The sequence below is a fragment of the Microcaecilia unicolor genome, chromosome 7, assembly GCF_901765095.1.
Source record: "Microcaecilia unicolor chromosome 7, aMicUni1.1, whole genome shotgun sequence".
Taxonomy (NCBI): domain Eukaryota; kingdom Metazoa; phylum Chordata; class Amphibia; order Gymnophiona; family Siphonopidae; genus Microcaecilia; species Microcaecilia unicolor.
In genome coordinates this window covers 17,622,824-17,641,955 of record NC_044037.1, presented here as the reverse complement: position 1 = coordinate 17,641,955, position 19,132 = coordinate 17,622,824, and the positions used below count along the sequence as shown (strand labels likewise).

The 19,132-nt window shown below is 44.9% G+C and overlaps 1 protein-coding gene across 2 annotated transcripts in view; it reads left to right on the top strand.

Annotated features, from left to right (window-relative positions):
• LOC115473858 (putative bifunctional UDP-N-acetylglucosamine transferase and deubiquitinase ALG13) overlaps positions 1 to 17,108 on the top strand; it is a 153,549-nt gene extending 136,441 nt beyond the window's left edge. For both annotated transcript variants that reach the window (XM_030209005.1, XM_030209004.1), the window contains 3 exons: positions 6,768 to 6,808; positions 13,676 to 13,853; positions 14,809 to 17,108. In XM_030209005.1, the coding sequence (XP_030064865.1) occupies positions 6,768 to 6,808; positions 13,676 to 13,853; positions 14,809 to 15,083 (494 nt within the window). In that variant the 3' untranslated portion in view covers positions 15,084 to 17,108. The remainder of the gene's footprint in view (positions 1 to 6,767; positions 6,809 to 13,675; positions 13,854 to 14,808) is intronic.
• The last annotated feature ends 2,024 nt before the right edge of the window (positions 17,109 to 19,132 follow it).

The window sequence follows — 19,132 nt, the reverse complement described above, 5'->3', positions numbered from 1 at the left end:
ATACGTAACTCACAAAGAGGCTATTTTTCTTCACACTACCAATCCCATTACACCCACCATCTGTGTGTTGTCTAAAATACATAAATCACTCACTCGTCCTCCAGGTAGGCCTATTATATCTGGAAATGGGTTCAGTCCTTGAATCTCTAGGTATTTTCGTAGACTTTTTCTTGAGACCCTATATTCCCAAAATACCATCATTTATCTGAGATTCAACACACATGATTGATCTATTACAAGATTTTGATGGTGATTTAGAAAACACCTTGTTGGTCACCCTAGACATTGACTCATTGTATACAAACATTCCCCAGTTTGAAGCCTTCCAGATAATTGAAGAAACATGAGATCGTACCACCCATAAACGGATTCCCAATAGGTTTATCTTGACCCTAGCCAGTATAACACTCACCAATAATTATTTTTGTTTTCAGGACCACTTTTATCAACAGGTCAAGGGAACGGCCATGGATTCGACCATGGCTCCCTATGAGGCATATTTTCAAAGCACTTAGCCTTACAAAGTTCCATAGGTTTCTATGGAACTTTGGAAGGCTAAGTGCTTTGAAAATATAGCCAACTTGTATGTTGCGAATTTTGAAGAAACATTCTTGATAGATCATCCATACAAACAGCAAGTTCTCTTTTATAAGAGATATATCGATGATATTTTTCTAATATGGAAAGGTGATGCCACATCATTGAATGAGTTCTTGAGTTGGTTCAGTACGCAAGATGCCAACCTCCATTTCAAGATTCATTATAGTCAAGAGGAGATTAGTTTTCTGGACCATATCTAATATAATAAAACGCACCCTCAACGTTCTGAGGACAACGTTCTGTGAAGCCTTGAAGCCTGAAGCCTTGAAGCCATCTGATGTCACTCCCAGGCTGAGGCTGAAGGGTTCGTGGATTCGTGGTGTGAAGCATTCAAGCCAGCCAGCCGTCTCTGCCCCGCCCTCGCGACAAAACAAACAAATCCGGAAGCGAAACGTCAGGGAAGGAGGCGGCGCTCCCGACGTCTAGCCTTCCCTTCGCTGTGTTCCGCCTTCAAAACAAGGCGGAACACAGCGAAGGGAAAGCTAGACGTCGGGAGCGCCGCCTCCTTCCCTGACGCTTCGCTGCACGAACCGCCACGGAGGTAAAGTTAAAAAGAAAAAAAAAAAAAAGGGATGCATGGATGCGAAGGGGGGGGGCATGGATGCGAGGGGGGGGCATGGATGCGAGGCATGGCTGCGAAGGGGGGGGCATGGATGCGAAGGGGGGGGGGGGGAAGAGGGCGGGCCAGGCTGGGACATGGGAGAGAGCGTAGCATGGATGCGAGGGGGGGGGGGTCATGGAAGGGCGAGAGGGGACTTGCTGGAAAAGGATGAATGGAGGCGGCAGGGGACAGAGGAGCATGGATGGGTATGGATTAGGAGGGCAGGGCACAGGGAGAGAGGGGAATTACTGGAAATGGATGAATGGCGGGGGCAGGGGACAGAGGAGCATGGATGGGCATGGATTGGGAGGGCAGGACTCAGGGAGAGAGGGAAATTGCTGGATAGGGAAAAATGGAGGGGCCAGGTGACAGATGAGCATGGATGGGCATGGATTGGAAGGGCAGGACTCAGGGAGAGGGGAATTGCTGGATAGGGATGAATGGAGGGGACAGATGGGCATGGATGGATATGGATTGCAGAGCAGGCCTCAGGCAGAGAGGGGAAATGCTGGATAGGGAAAAATGGAGGGGCCAGGTGACAGAGGAGCATGGATGGGCATGGATTGGAAGGGCAGGACAGGACTCAGGGAGAGGGGAATTGCTGGATAGGGATGAATGGAGGGGACAGATGGGCATGGATGGATATGGATTGCAGAGCAGGCCTCAGGCAGAGAGGGGAAATGCTGGATAGGGAAAAATGGAGGGGCCAGGTGACAGATGAGCATGGATGGGCATGGATTGGAAGGGCAGGACTCAGGGAGAGGGGAATTGCTGGATAGGGATGAATGGAGGGGACAGATGGGCATGGATGGATATGGATTGCAGAGCAGGCCTCAGGCAGAGAGGGGAAATGCTGGATAGGGAAAAATGGAGGGGCCAGGTGACAGAGGAGCATGGATGGGCATGGATTGGAAGGGCAGGACTCAGGGAGAGGGGAATTGCTGGTTAGGGATGAATGGAGGGGACAGATGGGCATGGATGGATATGGATTGCAGAGCAGGCCTCAGGCAGAGAGGGGAAATGCTGGATAGGGAAAAATGGAGGGGCCAGGTGACAGATGAGCATGGATGGGCATGGATTGGAAGGGCAGGACTCAGGGAGAGGGGAATTGCTGGATAGGGATGAATGGAGGGGACAGATGGGCATGGATGGATATGGATTGCAGAGCAGGCCTCAGGCAGAGAGGGGAAATGCTGGATAGGGAAAAATGGAGGGGCCAGGTGACAGAGGGGCATGGATTGGAAGGGCAGGACTCAGGGAGAGGGGAATTGCTGCATAGGGATGAATGGAGGGGACAGATGGGCATGGATGGATATGGATTGCAGGTCAGGCCTCAGGCAGAGAGGGGAAATGCTGGATAGGGATGAATGGAGGGAGCAGGTGACAGACAAACATGGATGGCCATGGATTGGGAGGGCAGGGCTCAGGGACAAAGGGGAATTGCTGGAAAAGGATGAATGGAGGAGGCAGGGGACAAATGGCCATGGATTGGGAGGGCACGGCTCACACTCTCTCTCTCATATACAATGTCTTTCTGACTCTCACTCTCACACACTCTGTCTCACACTGTATCACATTCACTCTCTATGTGCCACACAGTCACTCACACACTCGCTTGGTCTCATACACTCACTCAAACAGAGAATCTGTGTCTCACACACACTCTCTCTCTCGCCCACACACACACACTCTCACTCACACTGTGTCTCACATACACACTTGCACACACTCTCATTCTCACACACACACACTCTCACAAACACACTCACACCCAGACTCACGCTCTCTCTCACACAATCACACTTTCACTCTGACTCTCAAACAGTCACTCTCACATACACTCTCCCAAACATACACACTCCGAGGAAAACCTTGCTAGCGCCCGTTTCATTTGTGTCAGAAACGGGCCTTTTTTACTAGTGATACATAAAGATTTATACCATTTCACTACTACCCTCTATAGAAAACCGACCGATTGCAATGCATTTCTTCACTTCACTAGCTATCATCATCATACCTTAAAAAAGTATTTACCACTCGGTCAGTTTTTACGACTCAAAAGAGTCTGCACAAATTTTGAAGATTTTTCCAAACAATCTAGCTTGATGGCACGTAGGTTTAGAAACAGTGGTTATCCCATGACATTGGATATGTAAGGGCTGCCTTTGCGGACAGAGATCACTTACTAACCACCAAACCGGAGAGACCAACACCAGATATAGTGTGCACACTGAAGTTTTCCCATCTGGCTAGACAGATACAAAACTCAAAAAGAAGGAATTGGCATATTCTGGAAGGACATGAATGTTTCAAGGACAAATGCCTAGTGGTGGCATACTCCCGCGAAAGGAATTTGAAGGAGATCCTTGTGCCCTCATGCCTACCTGAAGTTACATCTGGTAACGCTATAGTCACTTTTTCCGGCCACGCTTGCTGCGGGAAGTGCAGTGTATGTGAACATTCCCTCAAGATCAAGCAGTTCACTAACCCCAGCACTAACAGAGTATACATCTTGAAACACAACTCGAATTGTACAACATCTAATGTCATCTACATCATACTTTGCCCATGCCCTCAGGTTTATGTAGACTGATCAGAACTCGAATTATAGAACTTCGCAGTTGTCTCAAAAGGAATGTAGAATCAGCTCCCCTGGTATCTCATTGGAAGAAGATGGGACATTCAATACACAATCTGAGATTTTTTGTTTTGAAAACTTTGAGGTAACTGGCGTAGAAACATTACAGACCAAACATTGCTGCATGAAGAACAAAGATGGATTTTTCAATTACGGAGTTTGGAACCCTTGGGACTAAATGCAGAAATTGAATATAAACATTTCTTGTAACCTCACACCTACTTCTGTTCATCTTTTAATAATCTTGTTTTGTACTATGTATTTTTATTGTCTGTATTGCTTTTGTTTTTTCATATACATATTTTCCAAGTCGTCATTGATCTTTTTGTGTATTTAATTTTTTGTTTATTTTCTTATCTATCATTTATTTTTTTCTTCATGTTAATTTTTTCTTTTTTTTTTCTTTTATTTTTTAAGGATTTTCTTTTTCACTTTTTATATTTTTATACTTTTATCAATTCATTGTGTATATATGTGTATATTTTTTTGATTTTGTTTGTATATGTGTGTATGCATAATTTTAACAATTTTATCTCTTTTCTCCCTCTTAGTTTTCGGTTTTCCTTTTAACTTTTTTTCACGCTTTGTAATTTTTCATCTGCATTTAACACATACATATCCTTTGCCTAGCCGTCGCACCTGCAGTGATATCCTCTAGCATTCAACACATGGTTTTATAGTATCTCTATAATCCTACTATGTTTGTGTTACTAATAAACTTCTTTTAATCATACGTCTTTCTCTCTGTTTGGAAAGAGGCTACCTTCCCCACTCCATCTCTGCCTTGTACTGGACTTTTGTTTTCGTGGGGATCAAGTGCACCTCCACACTTTTGTGTGTTCTCTCTCCTGCTCATAATAATCGGTCCACCACATCCGCCGTGAAGTACAGAGCAGCCAGACTGGTCTTCTAAGATAACGACTTTGCTATTGTGTAGAAATCACAGGTAGGATTGTCATCAGAAATCTAATCCTGCCACTGTCAGAGGTTTGTTGAATAGTTGACTGTAAATGGTCCAGTGACAGTCTGGAAATACTGGTGCCATATAAAATGAATTTGTGGTTGAGGGCTCAGTGTGGGCCAATTTAATTCCTAGTTCAGTTAACCAGGGAGTTTATTGGCAAGAAACACCTGTGGTAGGATCTACTAATAGGCCTTCCCACCGGGGCCAACTTTGGGACCCATCCATAGAAACCAGAACAGGTTTGGAAGCTGTTTTTGTGTGTGTGTGTGTGTGTGTGTGCGCGCGCAGCAGGACTTGTATTTTGCCTGAAGCTATGCTGCTGCTTTCCACTGGAGCTGAGGGAGAAGGGAATGTACTGGCAAAATGTTTGTATGTGTGCTTAGCTCTCAGGGCCACCACTTTACAGATCTTAAATATCTTACTCATGAAGAGGGGTAGATTCCCTCCCCTCCCCCCCCCCCCAAACATGGCGCACACGTTTACTGTAAGAAAATAGTCTTATTTTAGAAGCATCTCCACATGTCAATAGCAGCATTAAAACATTTAGAGCGGTCCAGACACACAGAGGCCATTTATGGGGAAACTAACTACATACAGATATTAAGAGGGCTTGGGTAGGGCAGGGAGAGGGAAGTGTCCTGGGTGGGCCCATATGTCACATAGGAAATACCATGTCTGTACTGAAAAAGATAAGTTTGGTATTTACAGCTGCTCCAAGGCAAGTCAGAGTGTTTGCTGTAAGGGGCAGCTGTAAAGTCTGATATCTGGGTACCTCCTACTGCAGCAAAAAAAAAAAAAAAACCCCACCTTGGTGCAGCTGCCTAACATGTGGTACCCTCCCTCGAGCTCCAAACCTCTCCTCCCCCAGGCTTACCAAGGGTCCCTGGGGTGTAGTGGGACTGTGATTCCTCTTCTGTCTTGACTGTCGGGCCATCCAGAAGCAGTACTGTTGTATTGCCACTAAGGATCAGGCTTAAGTGAAAGCCTGACTCTTACCAGTAATGCTGCAGTATTACCGCTAGAGGTCTCAATGTCCATTTTGTATGGTCAGTGGTCAAGATGGCAGCAAGTAGTCATTGCTCCTGCTCCACTAGACCCCAGGGTGCCTCGGTAAGCTTGGGGTTGATAAGGCTGCTAGACAGAGGAGATCTTTCAACTTCCTATCCTTGGGGAGGAGGGGTGGACCTTGGGGGAGGATACCATGTGTTGGGCAGTTGCCTGCTTCAGAGGGTGAGTTTTTCCTCAGGGCAGGAATAACTGAGCCCTAGGTAACCAAACCATTGCCCCCCCCCCCCCCCCCCCAAATCCTATATACACATACATTTTAAGCACTTACAAACGTAGCTCTACACACTTCCAACTGGAGAAGAAATCTAGCAGTAGAGGAAGCAGAAGGTAATTCACCACTACCCCTCTTTCCAACAGGAAGATGGTGCATAGCATGTGAAAGAAGAGACCCACAGCTACCTGTAGTCTCTCTTACATCCCCCTTCCACTACTCCGCCGTTAGTTGGCTTACCTGGGTAAACGTATGCCTTGGATGTCATTGATTTATTTTATCTGAGAGGCCCTCTCCTAAGCATTTGGGCCCTAGGCATGTGCCTAGTTTGCCTATTTCTTAATCCTGCCCTAGGGCTGGGAGGGCAGGGGGCTGATGCTGAGGTCCGGGCCCTTTACAGAGGGAGCAGTGATTATACAAAAATTCTTCTGGGTAGGGTGGGGAGGAGTATATCTGTTTTCCCAGTTTCCTTAAAATTGTTGCTTTCTCTATAAATGGAGAGACTGACGTCCTGCACCTATTTTACGAGTTCTGATTGGCATAACGTCTTATAAAATAGTATAGGAATTGTCCACATCCTGACTGGCTGTGCAAATTCCCCTCTCCACTCTGCTTTCTACTTGTATTTATGGATTGCTGTGGCCGTGGGAAGCGAGTTTTCATCTTTTTCTAATTTCAATTTCAGACACAAAAGTTCTGCAGTATTACTTCAATCTTGGATTGCAGGTAAGCGCTGAGAAGCTGAACGTTCTGCCACCGAGTCATGGTTTCTGCACAAGGCACTGAACCAGACCATTCTCCATACCCTGTTTCCATGTGCCTGCAGGAAAAGTTGTAAATTGGAAGAAAAACTGATTAACGGATGAGCCTGGTACTGTAGACACAGACTGATTGATTAGCGCAGGGTTAATTAATGGCTCTGTGGCACTTGCTTCCTTTTCAATAAATCCCATAAAATAGACAGCTTGATGGCACAGTCCTAATTATCCAGTTCCGAAATTGGCATAAGGACATGTATTTTAATCTTTTTGCTGAAAACATCTAAAAAGAATATTTATTCCACATAGAAATATATTATATACTTTATTACAGTGGATCAGAATCTGCACACAGTAATACCGTATTTTTCAGACTATAAGACGCACCGGACCATAAGACGCACCTAGGTTTTAGAGGAGGGAAATAGGAAAAATTTTTTTTTCCTTTTTCCCAACTCTAAAACCTAGGTGCTCCGGTGCGTCTTGTCCGAATCCCGCCCTCCCCCTGGCCCTGTCACCACTTCTTCCTACTCACGCGATCGTCCCTGGTGGTCTAGTGACGTCGGGGCAGGAAAGAGCGGCGGCCATTTTGAATCTCGCCGAGACCGTCAGGCTGCATACAGGAGGATGGAGAGCAGCGCGCTGGGCAGGAAAGAGGAGGGTCTTTCCTGCCCCGACGTCACTAGACCACCAGGGAAGATCGCTTGAGTAGGAAGAAGTCTACCTTCGGACTATAAGACGCACCCCCCATTTTCCTCCCAAATTTTTGGGGAAAAAAGTGCGTCTTATAGTCCGAAAAATACGGTACTTTAATCATAATCTTACAGGTTTAAAAAAAAACTCTGAAGATAAAGCTCCTACGCATGTTAAGGGAACTTCTATAACAGGGCATTTGGTTACATGCCCGTCCTGTGCATAAATGTACAGAGAACCACCGGGTTCTGTAAATGACACCCACATTCAGGCACCAGAAGGATCTGTGCAGTTTTGATATTCTAGAAAGGGTGCCCCATGCCTTACACCCTTTATAAATTACCGCTTAGCACAGATTGCCATGCTCAACTTTGAACACAAGGACTTTATTCCTGCTAAAACCTGGTGTAAAGCCTGGCACCGAAACCCAGAATTTTTGCAGTGCCCATGACCCACCCCTTGCCCTTCCCGTGGCCTTTTGGAATGCGCGTGAGATGCTTTTGGCGTGCAGCATTAATAGAACACATAGGCAGATGCACATGTAAATCCAAATTGGTGTCCACTCCAATTAATGCTAGTAATTGGTTGTTCAAATGAAAAGGACCAACTCAGTGTGAAGGGGAACATAAACCATAGAAACACTATCCCAGCATCTACAGGCTACTTAACAGTCGTCACCAATGCCCGAAAACTTATGAAAATCTTAAACTTTTTGTTGTGGATTCTTAGAAGCTTGGCTAACTGAATGCGCGTAACTTTTTCAATTGCATAGGCAGCCCTTTCATTATTTGATCCAGTTTTTAAAGAATTGTATGTATAATGTGCTACTTAGCTTTCAAAATTGTCAATCTCGGAGTATCTGCCAGCACGGCCAGGTCTCGATAACTTGGGGTAGAGGTCCGAATCACATCGCTGTAATGCTTCTTCCAAGTGTGGATCAGGTAATAAAAGGGCAGCATATGCAATTGAAAAAGTTGCACGCATTCCGCTAGCCAAGCTTCTGAGGATCCACGTCAAAAATTTTAAAAATGTGTTAAAAAGATATTCATAAGTTTTTGGGTATTGGTGACGGTAGATGCTGGGATGGTGTTTCTATAATAAACACCCACTTGACTAATTAGTTTGTGTGTGCATCTTGGCTCTGTGCCCAAATTTGGGTGACCTATATAGAATCCGGGGGACAGTATGTGTACGCATGAGGGGCATGTAAGTTACACCCATGCCACATTTCCATGTCTATGACTGTTGTAACTGTGGTAGTGCTGATACCGAGTGATGCTAATATTCCGTAACAAAATCTGGATGCTCAGATGCTGTTATAGAAGAGGCTCTTCCCACGCAGGTGCCAAAAAGGAGGTACCACTTACAGAACTGCCCCCATTGTGGCTTTATTGTTGAACAGTTGGGGTGTGCTCCACCTTGCTGCTCTGTAGCTATCAGCTTTAGATGGGTAGAAATTCACGGTACTGCCTTAATTGTCCGTCTTTGCTGTTGGGTTGCACATCAGGTGTTTGGCTCAGAGACCATCCTCCATAGCGAATATTTGTAGAAAGCATCTTAATGTGCTCTCCGTCGTCTTACTCGTGCCCAGATGATCAAAAGCAAATGCAGGTGCTACAGGCCATTGGTGCCTGACTAGAGCCTGCATTTGCTTATGTCCCAGGATCAGAGCCAGCTCGGAGCTGGCGTTGGGGTTTACAAAGCATTGGGGAGGAATGGGGAGCCCTGTCCAGCATGCATCTGCATGCTAGAAACCTCCCTCCCCCCAGAAGGCGACACGGGGACTGGCGGTCCAATGGACCTTCAGTCCCCCAAATTCCCCCCACCCCGACATGAGGGCGGGGTGGGGGGCTGGAGGTCTCTGGTGGATCTCTATCTTCCCTAAACCTCCCTAAACACCCAAAAAGAGTCCCTGGAGGCCCAAGTGGGCTGCCACCCTAACCTTCATCCTCCCTGGTAGTCTAGCAGAGCCCTGCCCCCATCCCTCTCCGATGGAGGAGAGAGTAGCACACTCCCTCTTCATTCAGCGTCACCTTCAAAATGGCGGCGCCCTGCCCAGTGCATCCCTACCATATAAGGGTCTATGGGGGGGTGGGGGCTTGGGGTAGCATTAAGATATGGATGGCGGAGGTCTGGGGGGGGGGGTCCCATGGACCTCCATCTCCTCGTTTGACAGGTCCGGGATTTTGACAGCCTGGACCTGTCAAAGCAGTAGAGTATGATCAGGCACAACCTTCCTGCACTTTCCCCCTATTATCAGAGCCAATAGCATGCTTATATTTGCATGCTATTAGTTCTGATCTTAGGGGCAATATAGCTCCGTGCTGTTCCGGCGCTATTTTTAGATTGCTGTTTGGAACAGCACGGAGCTTCTGATATGTCCCTTTGAATGCTTCCTTATCTGTTTGTTAGGATGTATAACATGTACACTTTTCTCTTGTGAATCCATCCCTTGGGTTGGGGAGGATGATGGAACTGTTTTTGTCATAGAAACAAGATGGTGCTTCTTTTGAGAAGCCTTTCTTTTTTGGGTGGAATTCTACTGGGCTGCAGCCTTGATAGCACCCTACATTTTTTCTTATGATGTCATACTGTGCTTAGTAGCGCTAACGAAATATATATATTTTTTCAATATACTCCTGGCTGATGGCAGCTCAGTAGCGTAGCTAGGTGGGGCGAAGGGGGAGCGGTCGCTCCCCTAAATCGACTTTTCAAAAAAACCGGCGCCTATGCAGCTCAGCCAGCTTTTAGTTTCCAGCTCCAGTACCCGCGCCGTCCTGGGGGCTTTAAATCTAGTATTTAAATTTACCTCAGACGTCGCAGCAGCTACACAGCATCAGTGAAAGCGCTGCCCGACGTCTCCAGCCTTCCCTTCGCTCGTTCGTTCCCTCAGTGTCCCGCCTTCTTCTGACGTCATTTCTTGAGAGGGCAGGACATTGAGAGGGAACGAACGAGCGAAGGGAAGGCTAGAGATGTCAGGCAGCGCTTTCACTGTTGCTGCGCTGCTGCTTTGACGGAGGTAAATTTAAATACAAGATTTAAACCAGAGAAGAGGGCGGGCAGGTGGACATGGGAGCGGGAGGGCAGGGGAGAGAGGAGCATTGATCGATGGATGGGAGGGCAGGGGCTAGGCCCAGGGAGAGAGAAGAAATTGCTGGATATGGATGGAGGGTGGAAGGGGAGAGAGGAGCATGGATGGACATGGATGGGAGGTCAGGGCCCAGGGGGAGAGGAGCAATTGCTGGATATGGATGGATGGAGAGGGGCAGGGAAGAGAGGAGCATCGATGGACATGGATGGGAGGACAGGGCCCAGGGAGAGAGGAGAAATTGCTGAATATGGATGGATGGAGGGGGGCAGGGGAGAGAGGAGCATGGATGGACATGGATGGGAGGACAGGGCCCGGAGAGAGGAGAAATTGCTGGATATGGATGGATGGAGGTTGCAGGGGAGAGAGGAGCATGGATGGACATGGATGGGAGGACATGGCCCAGGGAGAGAGGAGAAATTGCTGGACATGGAGGGGAGGGCAGGGGAGAGAGAGGAGAATTGCTGGATATAGATGAATGGAGGGGGGCAGCAGGGGAGAGAGGAGAATTGCTGGATATGGATGGATAGATGGATGGAGGGCAGGCAGGGGAGTTGCTGGACATGGGGTGGGTGGGTGGATGGAGGGAAGGGGAGAGGAGAGTTGCTGGACATGGGTGGATGGAAGGGAGGGCAAGGAGAGAATTGTTGGGGATGGAGGGAAGGGAAGACAGGAAGGAGATGCACATGGATGGAGGTGAGAGAGAAGAAATTCTGGACATGGATGGAGGGGAGGGAAGAAAGAGGAAGGAGATGAGGGGAAAGGAAGAGAGGAGAAAAACGGCACATGGATGGGGAAAATAGGCAGAAGCTGGATCCACTGGACAGTCAAGTCTGCAGAGGGCCCAGCTTTTACTTATGGATATAGAGCAAGAAATGAAGAAATAAATGGAAAGGAAGCCCTGGAAACGGAGTTAAGAGGACAGATAGCAGCAGAATCAGATACTGGGCCAGCATGATCAGAAAAACACTTCTGAAGATTGTAAGCTCTTTGAGCAGGGACTGTCTTTCTTCTATGTTTGTGCAGCGCTGCGTATGCCTTGTAGCGCTATAGAAATGCTAAATAGTAGTAGTAGTAGTGAAGTGGGTGAAAGATGGGAGAAGAGCTTAGGAGACTGGGTAAGGGAGAGATAGAGGGAGGAATGGGAGTGCTGGAAAGGGAATGAGAGGGAGATGGTCAAAGCTAGTAGGTAGATGAATACTAAGGATTAAAGAGTGAGAGAAAAGTGGGGGAAAAACATAAAATGAAAGATCAGTGCCAGACAGATGCAGAGGAGGACAGGAAAAAGACAAGAGAAGAGCAAAGAAATGGAAAAGCCAACCTGGAAAAGAATTTAGGAGAAGACTGACACATGAAAAGTGGGAAAGGGACTGGGACCAGCCCAACTAGAAAAACAGAATGCTCAGACAACAAAGGTAGAAAACAAAACATTCTTTTTAATTAATGCTTTTAAGGACTAAGATGTGCCTGCTTTGTGAAATGTACATGTTTTTTGTATTGTTTTTTTGCAGAGTACAGGAGAAAATACATTTCTGTTTCTCTTTTACCAGTATTTATTTATTATTTATTGCATTTGTACCCCACATTATCCCACCTTTTTGCAGGCTCAATGTGGCTTACAGGGTGTTAATATGAAAAAGTCATTACATAATCTTAGATACAGTCGGTGATAAGCTGGAGGTAGAAAAGGAATAAGTTAGAAGGTGTTAGGTAAGGTCGTGTGAGGGGTGTTTTAAAGCATTTGGGTGGTGTAAGGAGTGATTTGTTTCATTAAGGATTATTTTTATAGGCCTTGTTGAAGAGATGTGTCTTCATAGATTTGCGAAAGCTGGTTAAGTTGTCCGTGGTTTTCAGGGCCATGGGTAGTGCGTTCCATATCTGTGTGCTTTTGTACGCAAATGTAGTAGCGTATGCCTGCTTACAGTCTGGCTTTCTTGAAGAGATCTATATTTCAGTTTTTGTGGGCATGTTTTTTGTGGTTCCCTATTTTGTAGCATATGAGGGTCTGTCCATGTTCTGCATATGTGACTGAGGTGACTGATTCTGCTAGCATGTAGTGTTTTGTGTAGGAATGTGTAACAGTCCAGCTTGTTCCATTTTCCAGTAGCAGGTATATTGGTGCTCTAGGGTCCAGGGTGTTTTCATAGATGGGTTAGGGCTCTTGTGTGTGAAGTTTTCTGTATAGATTTTGAGTGTCTTTTTGTAGGGTTTTGTGTTATTTCATAAAGTGTCTGGCCCTATTGTTTTTGATATGCTGGCTTCATATACAGCATTTTAGTCTGGTGCGTGTGTGTGTGTTTTTTAAAATAGCCTTAACGAATATGTATGAGATGTACATATGCAAATGAATATGCAAATGTGCCAAGCCACACCCTTTGCCCCCCAAAATGAAACAGTCAAACTATGCCCCTAGTCTGCTCCCCCAGACGTCAAAATCTAGCTAGGCCTCTGTGGCAGCTGTCCAATCCATAGGTGTTCTAGGTTGTGATCTGTGATGGTAAATATTCCTTGTAAAAGCACCTAATTTGTGACTGTATCAGGATGACTTTTAGGGGTGCAATGATGTCCTCAACTATTTTATTTCTGAGGGATATTTTTACAAAATATAAATCGACTTCAAAAATCATGTTCCCCTTCCTTCCCTCCCCATTTTGAGTTAACCCTTTTTTGTTTCAAAAGTCCTTGATGGCTGTTTTAGTCATAATTTAAGTTTGGGTTTGTTCCCTGTACTTCTACATTTTTGGGTTGGCATGAAGCACTGATATTAGGTCATGTGAGGAGATATTGGAACTGACACTCCAGCACACTAAGGGATTCATCTCGGAGTGTTCTCCCTACCTGCCAGTTGTTGAATTGGCCTTGGATTTAAAAAGGACCACAGTGTTTTTTTGCTTTGGTGATGACCGCATGCTGTTGAGCTGTGTGTCAAGTCAGCAGCTGAGTTATTACCTTTTATATGAGGTTCACTGAATGGCCATGGCAAAATGTGAACCAAACTTAAATGGTCTTGATTTTCGTGTGTGTTAAATTTCATCTCATTTTGCTTTACTCAAGTGTTATCACCAGAGTTATTGGCACTCTATGGTCTATATGCAACACGTACCGCAGCCCACACCTGTAGAGCCATACCCAGTGTTCTCGGAACCCGTTCCTGTCATAGACCAGACGGTGCCTCAGATGTACAGTGATGGAAGGCTTGATGGCCGCCAAGTACCTCTAGAACCGGCAAATGGTTAGTATTCTGAAAGAGAGCGTTGGCGTACCTAGGCAGCTGAGAGGGAACTATGTGTTCTCTAGACTCTGCCTGCAGGCTGTGAAGCATTGCAGTGGCTTTAGCAGCCACTGTCACCTGGGTGGGGTATAGCTACAGAAGCTGGGGAAAGGAGGAGGAAAGACGGCAAAGGAAAATGCATTTTTTTAAAACATATTTTGTAGCCACCTTCTTGTGAAGTGCCAGTCTTGCTTACCTCCTGTGGGATCAGGGCTGACCCTAATCTCCTAACACATCTATCAGAAGCACTCTCTTCAGATGGGTTGGCAGGAACATTAGAAAAATTCTTAACATTTCAATGAAACCCAATATATGGCTGGGCAGACTCAAGTAACAGGACTGTGTGTAACTTGTGAATTTCCTTTCAGTTGCTGTCTGGACCACACCACCAGGATGTGCTTCACCCCTGCAGGCAAATAGGAGGGGAGGGGGACATTTTCTTATAAAAAGCCAGAGGAGGATGTACACCTAAAGCCAAAGTACTCTGAAATAATTGTATTTGGAGATTTTTTCTTGACGCTATCACTGCCATACTCCTAAGTTAATGAAGGCATTGAAATGAATGTCATTTTTAGATATGGTAATGTTTTGCATTTGGAAAACCTCATATGCAGGCCGTAGCGTTGTCATACCTCGTAAAGAGTGGCTCCTTATCTGAATGGGTGGCCTTGTTTAATGTTGTACCTTAAAACTGGATTGTTTCTTGCATCCAGTAAACACCCTTCTTGTCTTCCCCTGGATCCTTGTACTGTCCTAGGTGGCACTGTAGTGTGGGAAGCTGGCCACCCCTAGAGCCCTGTTTTGTAGGTGTAGGGATGTGACTGTATGCCAGCATATAATCAGAGGAAAAATTTATAAGACATCTTTCCTGTTGTGGTTTTTTTTTTTTTTAATCTTTTTCTGTTTGCCTCTCCAGGTGCTTTTCCAAATGCCGAGCCTTCATCTGTTCCTCACGGAACAGTTTACTACCCAGTAATGACTGATCCTTACAGCCAGCCACCTGTGCCCGGTTTTGAGTCTTGTGTGCCAGTAATACCTACCTACCACTATGTTAGCTCCTGGCATCCAGTAAATCCACCTTACGGAAGCTCGCCACGAATTCACAACACTGTAAATCCCGGACAGTTGCATCAAGTCAGCTATGTTACAGCAGCTAACCCTCCAACGCATTATGTGTCTCAGAGCATCTGAACCGAACCCCCAAGCTGTTTGTATTTTTGTGTGTGTGTTTTTTGGGTTTTTTTTTCTTTCAGGTTTCACACAAAGAATACTTATAATGGAAAGTTCAACAGGCTAAATGTTTTTTAGGTGTGGTGCCGAGCTAAGCTGCTGACCTGTACGTGACAAGTGATGGTAGGGTGCTGAACTGCTGCCCATACCTCCTCTTGAACCCTAGAGATGTTTCATCTGGGTGCCATCATCCCCTTTTAGTTCCATAGCCAGGTCCTGCAAGTTGCTCATGGACACGTTGAAATACTTCTTAAATGGTTGACTTTCCTTGAGAGAGCGGTGAAGCAAGAACAGCTTTTTAAGCATGACGCTTACTTAAATATAACACTTCGGAATACCTCTTGTATAACTTTAGATCGTCATCTTTAAAGTTTACATCAACATAAAAATGAATAGAAAATTCTCAGCCTGTACAGGGAGTAGCCATGTTGGCTAGCTGAATGAGAAATCATTTTGTGTGTGTGTTTTGTACATACGCACTGTCCAGTGGCATTGTGCAGGCTATTTGGCTATTGATGTACAAAGCTGGAAGCTGACACACTTTCCAGTTGAAACTACAGGTGTTTGGGGGAGGAGGGGGAGTTACTGGCATCTGTAGCATGCTGTGACCTCTGAGGGAGGGCAGTCATGGCCTGAAACGCTGCTCACTGGCCATATTTTGACCAATAAAAGAGCAGAAGCTACTCCACCCAGACTAGAGGAGTTGGGGGAGGGGAGGAGGGCAGAGCCAGCTTACCCTTCTCATGTTTAACTTGTCAAGGGAGCTAGGAAAGAGTGGGAATCTGGTAGAAATTAGAGAGAGAGGCTATGTCCTTAGCTCCTCATCCAGATTTTCGCCTTTGTTGGAGTTTGATTATATCAGGACAAAAAGTACCATAATCCTGAATGTTCTGGGACCCCTCCTCTGTTTCCCTTCCCCTTTTTTCAAAATATTTTATTCCTTGATGGTAATTCGGTAGACCCACTTGTGGAGCAACATTCTGCATTAAATGTGGGCCTTAAAATCAGTCTTTACCCTATCTTAATAGGGAAAAAAAAACACCTGGTAATTTTATGATTGGGAGGGGGCAGCAGACGGGGAAGGAAGTTTCCAGGTGAACCTTAATCCAGAGGTCTCAGGAATGTTGATGTAGTTGTGGTCTTTGCTGAAAAGACGACTGACTCTTGGAGCAGCACATTGCATCTACAAAAGTAAAAGTAGAAATTTAAAAATGTAAATGCGTACTCAGGCAATCGCTATTTCCTGTGCATATTTTAAAAAATATTTTGACAGCTGTCCGACCTGTACGTGTTTGTCTGATGGACTGTGTTCAATAGGTAGGATAGTGTGCATTCAGATTTGCAACTATTGTTTATAAAAGGGCTAAAAATATTCACTGTGTAGCTTACATCCTTTCCAGAGGAGTACCAACTCTCACGTTCACTATGACTTTGTGTAGAGAATATTTTCATGTTCACTTTTGAGTTGATTGTATGTAAGGTGTGGTAATAAACAACTTTGGTGTATATTGTTAAATTTGTACGTCTCTGTAAGTATTGGTGGGCACCAAAGACACAGACTTTTTCATCTTGTTATGAAGGAAAACAGAATTGGAAATCGGCGAGTGGACCAACCCCTAAGATAAAAGCACCACAAATGAGAATTGTTGAGGTGATTTTTATCTCCTAATCTATATTGGAGCAGATAACCACCGACCAGATTAAAAATGAATGTAAACAGCTTAATGAGAAGTGAGCCACCTTGGTGCCAAGTCTGGTTTTCCTCGAGTTCCTATAACATCGGTAAATTCCTCAAAAGATCGTTCGGAACACGCTTGCTGCCGCTCCACGGTTTTGGAAGTTTTGTATGGGATGAAAACGAGGTGTTCACTGTGTGAGGTGTTGCTGTTGTCTGTCCTGTTTATGGTCTGTTTGAAAGACACTTTTGCACTCCAGGTGATAGTATTGGTGTTTTTTTAATATCTATTGTCACTTATCTGCACTAAATAAATGAGCAAAAGCATATAATTTGTGAAAATGTGAGCATTCTTTTATGTCTGTAAATTTAGATTTTTCTGAACAGGCTTGTGATTTTTTTTTTAAGAAAACAAAAGCTGTAGTTTGTCATCTTTTTGGTGGGAAAAGCGGGAAGAGTTGGGTTATAAGACTTTGGTGCAGGTTGACATGATTGTGCATTTCTGGGGGAACAATTACAAGAAAAGGTTGATGTAGTTGTGGGCACATTTGACCACTATGATCAGCATAATGAAAAAGTTAAGATCTAGCCAAGATAGGAAGACATTCAATATTAATTTGACATACCTAGAACCTGCTTTTTTCAAAGAATGTATTTATTTATTTATTGCATTTGTATCCCACCTTATCCCACCTATTTGCAGGCTCAAAGTGGCTTACATAGTTTTGTTACACACAGTTAATCCTGGATGTCAGGTACAATTATTGTTGTGTAGAGATTAATTAGGGGAAGAAGTAGAGAGAAGGAAGGAATTTAGATGACGGGTTTTCATAGACGATGGGTTTTCTTAGACGATGGGTTTTCAGAGGTGGATTGGTACAGTTCTGGGTTTTCATTGTAGGCTTTGTTGAAGAAATATGTCTTGAGGGATTTGCGAAAGATAGTTGTTTCGTCCAAAGGTGTGGAACAAACACTAAACTAGATCAAAGAAATTAAAATTAAGCCATAATAAAATACCAGCACATGATAAAAATGGTGAAAATACCAAGATTAACTCTGAATACAACATGCATACAAACATAACAAGCATTACTACGTAGCAACAAACAACTTTACCCATTCCTTAAATACCACATACCGGTTTTACAAGTAGCCCTTTATTTAAGGGAATGACATTTGACCAGGGTAAACAGATCTATGGGTAGTTTTGATCTTTAGTTTTGTCCAAAGACCACGATTCTAGTTTATTTTGAAAGATCAAGTAGAATCTAATTTAAGTAGGGGGCCTCTATGTGGAATAGGGAACATCCAAGTCAAGGCATTTAACATTTCTAGGGTATCGCACGTCTTCTGAGAAGACATTTTCTATTCCAAGAAGGACTGTGGAAGACAGGAGAGCTAGACTGAATCCTGAGATTGTTGACGACTTATTCATCCACGGATTTAAAAAATCATAAAAGTGCTTCATAGGGCATATTTCTCCCCCCACTATGGCAAACAGGTTGTATTTTGTACCTCTGGACATCTTAACAGGGTGGATTTAGGATTCCTTGGGGTAGTAGACGTCAGCTATTGTTGGGGTTAGGGTAGAGGGTGGTGGTGGTGGAGTTGTTATAGTTGCTCATTATTGTTTTCTATTTCTGATTTGTAAACAAAAGTACAGCATATTCTGTTTTTATACTTCGATTTTAAGTGTTTGAGGCTTCTGCAGATGAGGGCAGAGCCGATGGGAATGGGGACAAACTTTGTTCCTGTATCATAAAACTTACAACAAAAAGCCTCCAAAAATGTTGTTGCAGGTGTACATCTGTAAGTATTGGCACAGCCGCATTGAGCCTGCCATGAGTGGGAAAGCGCGGGGTCAACTTGCAAACTGTAGCACAAGAGGTGAGTAAACCGATCGGGGTAAAACTCCCGTTGTATGGACAACTTGGCGGTTGTCAGGTTTGAAGGTGTTTTTCTGAACAGAGACGAGTTGTCCATACAACGGGAGTTTTACCCCGATCGGTTTACTCACCTCTTGTGCTACAGTTTGCAAGTTGACCGATAGGAGTTTATTGACCCCTGATGCAGGCGTTTGTACGCCGAAACACGGCCCGTGTCGGGTATTTGTGATATTAAAGGACTCCATTTTTTCTCAATCCTGAAGGCCCAGTTTCTGCTTCTTTTTTGCTTGCTTTGTTGTACTTGTATGCTGTTTTCCCTCTCTTTTGTGACTGGCTATTCCACTAGCAACATTCCATGTAGAAGGCTGCGCAGGCTTCTGTTTCTGTGAGTCTGACGTCCTGCACATACGTGCAGGACGTCAGACTCACAGAAGCAGAAGCCTGCGCGG